Raw genomic sequence first — 13,688 nt, forward strand, 5'->3', positions numbered from 1 at the left:
TATAAAAGTAATCCAAACACAGGTGTGTGTGATACCAGTCCACCCACCATTCATGTCTGGACTTTCCCAGTTCATTACCACTACAGTACATCTTAGTAAATTAGAAAAGATAAATGAATTTATGTTGTGGCTTGTCGTCTTTCTGAAATCATATTTAAGAGTGTATAATTCTAAAAGTATTTTTGACTAGGTTTCTTTTGGATAGCATCTTTATCAGTATTTAATTGTTTATAATTTTTGTTATTTAAATATGATATTTTGATATTTGATATATATATATATATTTTTTTTACATATTTTTGTCATTTGAAGTACAAAGATATGGACTGTGAATAATGTGTTAAGTTTAAGTTAAATTTAAGTTATTTTACACCATTAGACATTTTTGCATTGATATTCAACCTAATATTTAACAATGAAACATTTAATATCATCGCAAAAAACATGTAACGCAAAAGAAGTGTCATGGGTTAATTTCTTCATTTCAATTCAAATTATTGCACAGCACACCAAAACTGAGAGATGCTACCAAAATAAACTTAATGTAAATCCATTAAAATGAAGTATATTGTTTTTGTTTTTCATTTATAGAACATTTTAGATGGGATCATTTTATGGATTTATTTGTAATTCATTCATTTTGTTAAAATTTTATGAATTAAACAGCTCATAAACATACTTTATACATTGAAATAACCCATTAAACATGAAAGTATTATGCAATCAATTAAGACATTTTCATATGAAGGGTTCTTTAAAATTCAGTCAAGAACCCAATAATTCTATTTAGAACCCAATTCAACTGAATTAAAATAAAATATTATGGGGTCAATGATAACCTTTTCAAATTAAAAAGTAAAATGAAAAATATTGAAATTGCTTATTTATTTGCAGGGCCGCTGGTCAAAGGCTGAAGGAACATGTGTGTGTATAGCACAACAAAGACCTCATAATCACATTGTCACAGTTTAAAAGTAGTTGAAATGGTAAGAGGAAAAAGTGACGAGGCAAAACCTGACTTCACCTGAGTGTAATGTTACATAACACACCGGATTTCAAAACGATGAAGCAATACATGCCATTTGTCTTTGGTATCCAAGTAATGTAATGCTTTTTCAACAGGTTAAGTGAGTTTTCAAAGTGAGCTCATCATGTCAGTTTAGTATAAAAATCCCCACACTCGTGCATTCAGTACACAGCGGACGGTGGAAACAAACACACTGAAGCAAGAGTGAAGACTAGATCTACATCTACATCTACAACAGACAATAGGCTCTCTGGTAAAAATCCCTTCTGAACTCTCTTTACAATAAAATGCTTTACCAGTAAATATTGCTCTCATTTATCTGCTAGGCTATACAAATGCTTCATGTTTTATAACTATAGTTAAAATATGCAACAGTAATAATAAGTCATTTGGTTGTAGAAGATCTAATGCAAAGTGTTTAGTTGCATGAGTGTTCCTCTAGTCTAGACCAAAAAAACAACCAGAATGTTTAAATAGCCTGATGGGCTTGACCAACCAAGCTTGAAACATTGTCAGAAAAAATGTGCAAAAATTGTACCCTTAGGTTGTCACTGTGGCAGTATCCTCAAAAAGGTACGTCTTTTTACCTTATCTACCCCTAAATTATATAGTGTGCATTATGGCTTAAAGTAATAATAATATGTACTATTAAGGTACTACTATGAACATTTAGGGGTAAATCAGGTACAAAGATGTACCTTTTTGAGGACACTGCCCCAGTGATAACCTAAGGGTACAATTTTTGCACATTTTTTCTGAACCCAGAAGATTGCTAATTATTGATTGTTAGGTTCCTTCATAGGATTGTTTCTTTGGACTTATTCATTGTTCTGCATTTAACCTCCAGATATCAGAGATGAAGAGCGTTCTCTCAGTGAAGATGTTGGCGGCGTTGGCTCTGGTTCTGCTGGTGTCCAGTGCGACTGAGGGACGGATTCTCAGTAAATGTGAGCTGAAGGCTCAACTCCAGGCGGGTCTGGGAGGAAATCAGGGAGGAAGTGGGCCTGGAAGTGTCACTTCTGGAGTTGGAGTCGTGACCGGAGGTGTTGTTGGAAATGGAACTGGAAGTGTCACTCCTGGGGTTGGAGACGTGACCGGAGATGTTGTTGGAAATGGGACTGGAAGTGTCACTCCTGGGGTTGGAGTCGTGACCGGAGGTGTTGTTGGAAATGGGACTGGAAGTTTGCCTGGAATTGGACCTGGAAATGGGACTGCGCCTGGAAATGGGACTGTAGACTTGGGCCTCATCGCCAAAAGTAAGTTTAAGAGGGTGAACACTGTGAGTTGAATTCTAGCAATGGTACAAATGTAAGCAAAGGGTGTTTCTGTCTCTCTTTCAGTCGTCTGTTCTGTTGAACGTCTGTCAAAGTTCAACACCAACCTGGTCACCGCCATCGGATCTCCAGCAGATTCCCGTCCCAGACCAGCACAACGACCCAATGAAAGACCAGGGGGAAGACCTGGTCAGGGTCGTCCCGGTGGAAGAGGAAAGAGATCCCCCGGTGGGGGGCGAGACAGGAATCCCCCTAGCCTGTTTGGCGACAGTTCAGAGGAGGATTCCAGCGAAAACAACAGAGTTTCCTCAAAACTGTTTGGGATCTTCCAGTTGAGCGATCAGGTGGCGTGCAATTCCGGATCCGGACAGAGTCTGAACATCTGCCGCATCGACTGCAGTGGTGAGTCACATGATACATTCTTTCTCATGAGAAAACGTAACTATTTTACAAGGTAGCGATTGCACCCCCTGTGGTGAAAATCAAGCTTTTAATGTTGTTGACTACAGGGGGACTTTAAAAGTAAGCATGACGCTCCACCCCTAAACCTAACGTAGGGAATGAGCAGACTGTATGAAAACATACAGATGAGATTGTACAAATTCATAGAAATTAGCCACCAGTTTGCAAAAAAATGTAAAATAGTGAAATATTGAATTGCCATAAGACTGTGTTGATAGATTCTATATAGAAATTAGCATAAGCTGCTTTTCCAAACCGTTCTATTCTGTGTCGATCTGGTCCAGCCGGTATACGGATATGGTTTAATTTTCCACTGTGGAGCTGATAACAGAGCTATTTGTAACGTAATACAAATGCGTCAGTCATTGCATTGGTGACGCAAGAGTTTACAGACGATATGAGATGTAAGTAACTGCATTATTGAGGATGAGATCAGATCTTTCTTTTCATTTTATTATTAATTTGCGTTGCGTTAACTTCGCTCGGCCATCTGGTAACAATCATGAGTGGCGACATCACGCATTCTATCAGAACAGTGAGAATTCCGTGCCGAGAACAGTTTGTTACCAAGCTCAAGTGGAAATATAACTGGAACCTTTCCTTACCGTACGGCCCGATAGTGGAAAAGCAGCTAGCCTATAGTTTCATCTCAATTTCAGTACGTCAAGTTTGAGTGACGTCTCATGTGTCTGGTCACAAATGTAATTGAAAACCAATTAGATTCAATCTTGTATGTACACTTGCACAATGTGATTTGTACAAAAGCAACATTTTTAGACAAAAGTGAGCATGAAGCTCCACCCTAAACCTAACTAGGGCGTAGGCAGATTGTAGAAAAATGTAAGAATGTGATTGTACGAATTCATACAATACAAACAATACACCAAAACCTAAAATAGTTATGAATTGCTGTCAGCTTGTGTTGATTGACCCAATTTACACAATAGCCTAGTTTGATCACAATTTCAGAATCATTGATCAATTTTGAGTGACGTAAATTTTGTCTCCTACAGCTCTGATTGATGATGACATCAGGGATGACATCACCTGCCTGAGGAAACTGTTGGACAGCGTGACCAATGCGTAAGTTGTCAACGTCTCACATCTACAAATCAGTAGTCAATTATAACAGTTGCAGGGTCTTGCTAATCACATGATCACAGTCTAGGCTCCCATTAGTAGTCACCACTCATTTGCATGCATGACTTAGCTCAATTTTAGAGCATTGCCAAAGGTCGCTGTTGCTACAGATCTGCTAAATTAATTTGAATAGCAATGCATTTTAATTGCAAATCGCCAAAGGTTTTCATTGTGAAACATTCTAATATAACTAAAATAAACAAAACAAATGTATTTTTACAAATAATTTAACAAGTAACAGAAGCATATTCAAAATTAATAATATTCCCGGTCCTGTTTTGTTACAGCCCTGGTCCAGTCTTCGCTCCTCGGCCCAAGAAGTAAGTCAAACAACTGAAAGATTACACGAGTCAAGAGAAAAACTGATTATTAATATATTTATATTTTATTCAATACCTGAAAGCTTAGAGGTTTAGGGAAGCACATTTTTCAAAGTAAAAATGCATTTAGCTTAAATATTAAATAAATATCTTCTGGACAAAATAAATGTATGGTGAAAGTACCTAAAACTTATATATTTTCATCAACATTAGCAATATCTTTAGACCTTTTGGAAATATATATCAAAACATATATCTGAATTTTTTTATGATTTATGGTTTCTAATATTTAGAAGAGTATCTCATTAAGCAGCATGATAAAGTCAAACTGAACTGGAGTCAATTGTTAGTCACAATTGCTTATGTAAATTACATAAACTGGGTGCTCCTGTGTTAACAATAGCATCAACAAAAATAAGATAAGCTACAGCAATAAAGTATACAATTTGTAAAGCTTGTTTTACAAGTTTGTGTTTATTGTTTTTCAGGAAGCACATGTTGTACGTGAAGGAGTGCCGCAATGTCAATCCCTTGCTGTACTTTGCTGCGTGTGTCTAACACATTCAGTGTTTCTTCTGTCCAGCTTCATCCTCATGCATTACTGTAATAAACCCAACACTTGAGGGTTGCAGTGCTTCAAAACCTCTTTGGCGTTTGTTAATCTGAAAAGTCTTTCACAGAGGAACTGCTGTTCACATGCATATACATTATGTTCTCAGACTTCAACAAGTCTTACATGTCTGGAAAATGTTCTCAAAATAGCTTCAAGTACTTCAGCATGTACAATAGTATACCCCAGAATGCAAATAAAACGATATTCATAAAAGAGTTCCTTGTCTAAGTCTGTCTTCACAATAAAAACATCAATAAATCAAAGTTTGCATGAGTGAAAGGTTAAAAGCCTTTCTGGATTGAATATTTGTGTCCTAACCCTAACAACCATGCTGCAAATCTTGTGCAGTATACACAGATACAAAATTCTCATTCTCAAACGTTTTGTTCATCACAAAGCAAGTGTACACCATCTAAGAAGTCAGGATTTAGTTGGTTTTCCATGGTCTAGTAGTGAACTGGTGGACGTCGCAACTACACCATTTACAGCATTTAAATCCAAAAAATAAATGTTGTTAGTAGATGTTTCATTCTTTTTTTGGAGGGCGCAAAACATTTATTTTCGTGTTGCCTCTGTTTTATGGTCTTGTGTCTGATTTTCCCAGTGTCTGAGCACCTGCCGCAAGCTTCATAATGACTCACAATAAAAAATAAACTCTATTTAACCAAATCCATTGTGCAACGCCCGTTCCTCCCATTAGCAGAGACATATTACATTACTTATATTACATAAGCAAATTAGTGGCATTGATCATGTTAACTGCTTTGTACACAGTATGCTCTTTGGATTCAGGCAGCATAACAGGTCAGAAGTCAGTGTGTCAGGCCATCGGGCAGTCGTTATTTTCGAGCCCTGCAATCTGACTTCTGACCTGTAATGCTGCCTAAATCATAATCAGAGTGGGAGAACAGGGTTGCATTGACAATCCAACACAATGGGCAGCACATTGAACACATTTTATAAGTGGTCAGAAACTTGTAAATAACTCATGAACGAATAAAGTTACGTTGAAACCAAGCACACCATTGTTTTTCTTGTGACATTACCAATAAGTTTGATGTGTCACATGGCCCTCTTCCAATTGAAAAAACAAAAGTTGTATCCAAGATGGCCGACTTCTAAATGGCCACCATGGTCACCACCCATCTTGAGGAATTTGCCCCCTCACATATACTAATGTGCCACAAACAGGACTTTAATATCACCAACCATTCCCATGTTATTACGGTGTATCCATATAAATGGCCCACCCTGTACTTTAGCTAGACTATGACGCTATTTTGTTCTGAAAACAAACTTTTTTGCATTATTTTCCTGTTAGCCTCTGTTAAGGCCTATTTATACTTCTGCGTCGAACTCACGCCGTAGCCTCTATGCTGTAGGCAACGGGTTGGTTTTCATTTATACTTCTGCGTCGTTGGCCGCGTTGACGCGCATGCAGAGGGAGCGTGTGAAACCCGAGCGGTCCTAGCAGACCAATCACAGCGATTGCGTCCGCGTAAAGTTGACGCGTTGTTAAATTTTTGGAGAGGTGCACGTCAGGGTACGCCGAAGGGTACGCGCGCTACACACAGCCTACTTTCCGCGACCGCGAGGGTCCGCGTGACGTAAAAATCATCATCGGGGGTGCGCACGGAGGCGGCAGTCGTGTGTCTCCCATTTTTTGTAAACCGCGCGGACAAAAGGGCGCGCGTTCATTAGGTTAAAACCACGAAAGAGATGGAAATAACATGGACGCCGAATTTGAAAAAACGGAAAACGCATGCAAGCTAGAAATAGAACCAATGCCTATTTTTCACGCAAGCGTGTTGGAAGCGTTTCCAGGCAAAATAGAATAGGAAAAGATGTTTATTATGATTATAATAATAATAATAATAATATTAATATCATAATAATAATAATAATATAATAATAATAATATCATTATATTATGATTATACTGTCCAGACCGATCTACTGCGCATGCGTTGAACGCGTTCACCGAGCGGACCTCAGCAGAAAGTATAAATACGCAACCCAGTGTGCGCAGCTGTCGTGTACGCGTCCAAACTGGAGTATAACAGAGGCTTCATCTCTGTAACGCTGCTTTGAAACAATCTGTATTGTGAAAAGCGCAATGTAAATAAACGTGACTTGACTTGACGTTATATAATAAAATAACATTTTAAAAGGAGGTGATTGCATATTCACAAGAAATAATCGATGCAATTATGCTTACAAAATTGTTTATTCTTTTATCACATTTACTGTTTGTCCTGTGCCACGTGGAATTCATATTTACATGCTGGAAAACAACAGGAAAAAGGTCAAAGCAAGCCTTTTCCCCACAGTATTTGTGCACTATTTGAATACACTCAAATAACCCTCACAGCGCAGCTCAGAGATTTGGATTGATATAGTAAAGTAAAGCATCTGAAGTTAAAAAAATAAAGCTTTTATAAAACAGTTAGCTTATTATATCTTATACACAAGTGTTTGAAATGTAATGATCAGCATGCCATAAGAAAAGTTGCATGGAGAAAGCGACAAATATTTCTAAGTTTCCAGAGAACAAACTCTAGATAATGAAACCCATCTGGTGTAACAATGCAGAAGATCATGTTTGATTTAAAACTTTTAAATGATTTTAAATTAAATGATCCAAAACCATCGTCAGCACTTCAGATCCACCCAAACAAAACAGAGTAAAGATTCAGGGCTTTAGAGAGACACACTGTCCTCTATTATATGAGATGTGACTCTGAAGATGAGATGAATGACCATCTATTTGAATGGGAAATGCTGCTCTGTGTGTGTGTGCGTGTGCGTGCGTGTGTGTTGTCATAATCCAAAGACAAACAGCTCAAAGGCTCAAGCAACAAAACATCAGCTTCAAAATTCCACTGAAATCACAGGGGGAAAACAGAGCAAACAAATAAACAAAAATGACAAAGATAACAACCTGAACACCCTGGCAAGCATTTGTGATTTTCTTCCAATCTGTTTAAGAATGACATCACAGTAATACGATCTCCTCGTGATGATGGGATGGACCAACCGCACAGGTGGAGGTCACTCGAATATATATAAGATGGACCACAGTACAGAAAAACGATCCTCAAACAAGCATCATTTCAACAGAACGTCTGGTAAGACACTTGACAATTCGGTTCTTCATGATACTTTATTTCATGTTTTTTGCTCAAATTAATAATTAGATGTTCCCAGCTGATTATTGTGAAAAAAAATATATATTGTTGTGACTGACTTTAGTGATAATATTTAAAGTAATTAAAAATATATATACATTGAAAAAAAAATTGTCACCTTTGATGAAAGCTTCTGCTGAATTATTATGTCTAAAACTAGTTAATATTTGAGTTTTAATCTATGAAATATATATATGTAAAAAATGATTTTTTTTGTGCATGATAAGAATATTAATAAAAGATACAAATATTAATATTACCCCCAATTCAGCTATAAACTTGCAAATCAAAAAGAATTGGATACTATTGATCTGTTCTTGTCTTTACTTGAAGATGTAATCAGTGTTTAACCTCCAGATATCAGAGATGAAGAGCGTTCTCCCAGTGAAGATGTTGGCGGCGTTGGCTCTGGTTCTGCTGGTGTCCAGTGCGACTGAGGGACGGATTCTCAGTAAATGTGAGCTGAAGGCACAGCTGGACGCTGCTCGGTTTCAGCAGATTACGGCCATGGGAGAGAAAATAACCGTGGACAATCTCATCGCTAGACGTGAGACATTTTTCTTTCAGCTTTTCTCTCCGTCTTCAGAATGCCAAACTGCCATGTTTTATGTCTTTCTTTCTTCCTTTCTGTGGCAGTTGTCTGCAAGGCCAACAGCTCAGCCTTCAACACCAGCTCTGTCAAAGCCATCACGGTCAACAATAAGGAGAATAAAACGGCTCAAGCCCCAGCTCAAGCTCCACCTCAAGCTAAATCGGGAAGCCCACCCAAGCCTCAGACACAAGCCCCACACAACCCCCAGACAAAAGCCCCACCACAAGCCCCACGCAACCCTCACACACAAGCTCCACTACAAGCCCCATCCAAGCCTCACACACAGGCCCCACCCAAGTCTCACACACAAGCCCCATCCAAGCCTCACACACAAGCCCCATCCAAGCCTCACACACAAGCCCCATCCAAGCCTCACACACAAGCCCCACCCAAGCCTCACGCACAGGCCCCCACTGAAGGACCACAGGGGTCCGGCCATGAGACCAAGCCTCCACACCTGAATGCTACTGCCAAAGTTTCCGGGCATCTGTACGGCGTGTTTCAGCTCAGTGATCAGCTGGCCTGTAATTCCGGCATGATCCCGTCGCTCAATGTCTGCAACATGAGCTGCTCTGGTGAGTTTAAGGCCCTGTTTACTCCTTTAAGATGCGTTTTGGTCGATCGGATCACAAGTAGACGAGGGAGACACATTCCCGTTCACACCTGGTGTTTTAACCCGTCTCTTTTGTCCACTTTCAACCACTTCTGTCCTGATTTCTTCGAGGGGAGGGTCTATGGGCGGGTAAATGTAGGGTCTTTTTTTTAGATCTTTCAATCTAATGGACGAAATTAGCTCTCGCAATTTACATTTAAACACGACCAGAGACGACGGAAAAACATGCATAGATCATCAGCTTTAGTTTCTGCTCTGACAGACGCAAGATCGGCCGAACGCTGTGAGAGTGAACATTGTGCTTGATACATTTTTCATCTTCAAACCAAACTTGGGTCTCCAGCCGATAGTTCAAATCTTGTCTGGCTAGAGCTCTTCCCATAATGTTCCCGCATTAGATCAGTAGACGGAGAGAAGATGGTGTTTTGTGGCTGTTTGAACACATTCGACCACATGAAAAGCGAAAGCAATCCGGTTGACTTTGTTTTCAACTTCCTCTGGAAGTGGCGGAAAGTGGACGAGCTCAAAACGTTTTAGACCCCGTTTACACCTGTATTTAGTGTCGTCCACATGTGATCCGATCAACCAAAGTGCATCTTATTACCAGGTGTAAACAGAGCCAAAGAGGCAAAACTGCATATCAAATGTAGCACTTAAGACCTGCATTTATCATGAACCACATCGTCTTTTTAATTTCTGCATTGAAAATCTGAAAGTTTTTCAGTTTTCAGTGGTTTTGAATTCTTTTTCTTCTTTTATTGCACAAAAGCTTTGACTGATGACGACATCAGCAATGACATCGCCTGCCTGAAGACCCTGATGAACAGCATGTAAGTTTACACAAGCTCAAACACAGGCTTGCTTTAGTTACCAATGGTGTTTAAAATATTAATTCAAAGCAGGCTTTGGTATGATAAGAATCGCATGATAAAAAAAATCTATTAACACAAATTTTAAAAGTTTTTATACGCGTGTTATTTCTCAACAGGGAACCTAAACCCCAAAAGAAGCCCACTGATGTTAATAATATGTAAGTTTATGGTTTCACTGGTTATAGTTGTACAAATCATGTGAAATCATTGTAGTTAAATGCATTGCCATATCAGCTTCACATGCTATTACGTGCCAGATACATATTCAACATTCAACAATATAATATAAAAAATACAAAATAATTACTACAAAACTATCAAATTCAACAATACAGAATAATACAAAATAAAAATGCGTTTGAGGCTTGAACAATATAATCAGGCCTGAATGTTCAATGTGTGATTGTCTTTGGTGTGTTACAGTTTGGAGACGCTGATGGTGAAGGAGTGTCACTCTGTCGTTCCCTCAAAGTACTTCGCAGACTGTGCTTAAAAACACACACGGACCAACAGACTCGCTCTAGCTTCCTCCAACTTACAAACACAACAGTCTGATGGTTTCCATACCTTTGGTAATGAGGTCAATATGATGGTGGCGGTATCTGTAGGCGCGTTTCCATTACAGATTTGCGCAAAACTTTTGCGATTTTTTTCTAAATGTCGACAAAAAACTATTGCGAAATGACGGCGTTTCCATTAACCGATGTTATGCGACTAAAACTTCATTTTTTCCTCAGGTTTATGTATATCCCAGCCACTGCACTAGCCATTAATATTAATCGAAGGAGATGTATGTGTGTTTTCCAGGCATTAATGGTAAGGAACGACCCTTATTATACGCGTGAGCGTAAACCTATTTGAGGTTTAGAATCCATTATTCCTGTAATTCTTTTGTCTTTTATGAATTTAATAAAGAACTCTGTCTCGTATTCTGTCCAAACACACCGCGTCATCTACGTCAGGTGACCTGTAAATGCGCAAAAACTGTTTCCATTGCAGTTTTGCGAAATATTTCTTTTTCGAATTGCCTGAAAAACCACCTCATGCGAGCGTAAAAACTTTTTTGCGATAAATGGGAGTTTTTCCGAAATTGACGTGTTTCCATTGGGCGTATTTTCAATTCGCAATTTCAATTTGCGCAATTTGAAGGGTAATGGAAACGCGGCTTGTGTGAGTTTATTAAATGTCTAATGACTTTTAATAGAGGGAGTTTGTGCACTTTAAGTTAAGACACTTTAGTTTGTTGCTGTAATACTGTGAATGTTTACATTTCTGTCTAAATATATATTACTGTGTCTAATATCATTGTGTTGCTGCTGCTGAGGGCTTTTAAATACTGTCACTTTATCATTAACAATAAAATCAAAAACTGGAGCGCTTTTCTTTTCCTTATTACATTACATCAAAAAGCTTAAATAACTGGACTTGTCAAGTGGTAAATCTGCATTATGCATTTTACGCTTATACTTTATGGAGCCCCTAAAGGGACACGGTGATGGAAAAATATGAGATGGGAGAAAAAAAACTTTTATTTTATCTATCTTTGCATTTACTCACAAAACTTTTGCACTCGCCCAAGAAACTCGCAAAGAACTCAAAAGCTTTGCAAGTGAAAGCAAAGTTTCTCAAGGGAAGGCAAACGTTTTGCAAGTGAATGCAAAATTTCTTGGGGTAAGACCAACATTTTGCAAGGGAATGCAAAGGTTTTGTGAGCAAATGCAAAGTTTCTTGGGGAACACAAAACATTTGGGAGAGAATGCAAAAGCATTTACATAATTTTTCCTACAATCTCATATATATATTTTTTCCATCACCATGTCCCTTTAAGGATTCCAGAAGACTGTACAATACTTGTGAACATAATTATGGGGGGATTTTCTTTTCTTTTTTTGTAAATCTAGTTGCTGATACATTGATATGGAGTGGAATGAGGAAATATAATAATATACATTTCATTATTTTAGATCATGCAAACAACCAAACTAATAATCAAATAAATACATTTTTATTTTAGACAGAATACAAATTTTGAACATTGCAAATTTCATAGATTTTATAATAAATGTATTCAACATTATTAGTTTAAATATACATTTTATTTAAACAATATAAATACTTTCATTTTGTCAATGCACAATGCATTTTGTGAAACATTTAATCTCTTACCAGATGTTCTGTTGTTGGAGATACAGATGATTGAGAGTCTTTAAATGTTCCTCAGTCTTCACTGTCTGACTTATATATGTTAGAGTCGTCTCCACCTGCACCCGCACCTGTGCTTTTGGTTCAACCCAACATTAATACTGAGATTAATGTTTGATGCTCGTCTCAGAAAAAGGCTGTCTCTCCCTGGAGAGTTTTGGTTCCTCCCAAGGTTTCTTTTTCATCCACTTCAACCAACCAACCAACCAACCTTCTTTTAGGCACTATATCCTGCAAAGCAGCTTTGGATCAAAATGTATTGTGAAAAGCATTATGCCAATAAAACTTAAAAAAGAACTGAACTACTATATTCTGGGCAATCTTTCCAAGTAAAGCATCACTGTTCCCACATAAATTTGCAAGTTGCATGAACTTTTGACACACTAACGTAAGCTGCAAATTATTCACTGTGACAATGCTGAAGAACAAGTCTGATTTGAAACAGACAATTCATTAAGTCATTTAATTCATAAATGATCCTTAAACTAGGTTGGTTGCAAAAAATTCTTGACTAAAGCCATTGTGAGTTTCTAGAAACGGCTGTTTAAATGACAGCGCCTTGCCCATAAAGCACTTTTTGCACAAAAGCATTAAGCAGGGTTCCCACACCTTGGTTAACTTCAAATTCAAGGACCTTTAAGGACTTTCCAGATCCAATACCCTCAAATTCAAGGGCTTAATGTGACGACACATTTCAAGTGAGAACAAGGTTACATCTTGTTACCTTGTATTACAGTTACACATCTGTCAAACTACTACGCAAAAAAGCTTTTTTTTTCATTTATTTTTGGCCATATGACAGAGATCTGATATTCTATTTGTCATATTTATGTTTTGCATAAAACGTAAGAATATTCGGTACATCCTATAAAAAATAATAATGATAAATCAAATAAAAATGTGTCAAGATCTTGGAACTGATTATTTCAACATGACAACTTGACAGCTCAACAATAAACCATGAGAAAACATGACATCAAGTATGTGAACTTGCAACAGAACAAATATTATTATTTTACATTTGATTAATTTATTTATTTCTACATAACTCTTCAGTATATGTTGGTGTGCCTTTAGCATTTATTTACTTCTTAAATTATGACTACATTATTTGTCCCATTTTTATTGAAATAATTTAGCACTTTTAAAACTTTTTTTTAAATGCCATAAATTGTGTATGACAGATAGGATCATCATTTATTATGCATGTTTAATATTTATAAACGATAAATTAATAAATAACATTAATTATAATTTATGAATTAATCTGTCTAATGACGTCTACAAATATAATAGTTACCTGTCTACCAAGATCTATGTATATTATATTAAGAGATTATCCAAATTTAAAAACAAAAAAACAATAGGCCTATTACGCCAATTAG

At 37.4% G+C, this 13,688-nt stretch overlaps 1 protein-coding gene across 1 annotated transcript; it reads left to right on the forward strand.

Moving 5' to 3' along the window:
- Positions 1-1,193: 1,193 nt before the first annotated feature.
- Positions 1,194-5,045, forward strand: LOC308688388 (uncharacterized protein). Its single transcript, XM_081361405.1, has 6 exons — positions 1,194-1,280; positions 1,875-2,283; positions 2,368-2,703; positions 3,777-3,846; positions 4,191-4,223; positions 4,712-5,045. Exons 2-6 carry the CDS (start codon positions 1,884-1,886, stop codon positions 4,779-4,781), a joined length of 909 nt encoding a protein of 302 aa, XP_081217531.1. The 5' UTR covers positions 1,194-1,280; positions 1,875-1,883; the 3' UTR covers positions 4,782-5,045.
- The last annotated feature ends 8,643 nt before the right edge of the window (positions 5,046-13,688 follow it).

Source organism: Scardinius erythrophthalmus, assembly GCF_964197995.2.
Source record: "Scardinius erythrophthalmus genome assembly, chromosome: 3".
Taxonomy (NCBI): Eukaryota; Metazoa; Chordata; class Actinopteri; order Cypriniformes; family Leuciscidae; genus Scardinius; species Scardinius erythrophthalmus.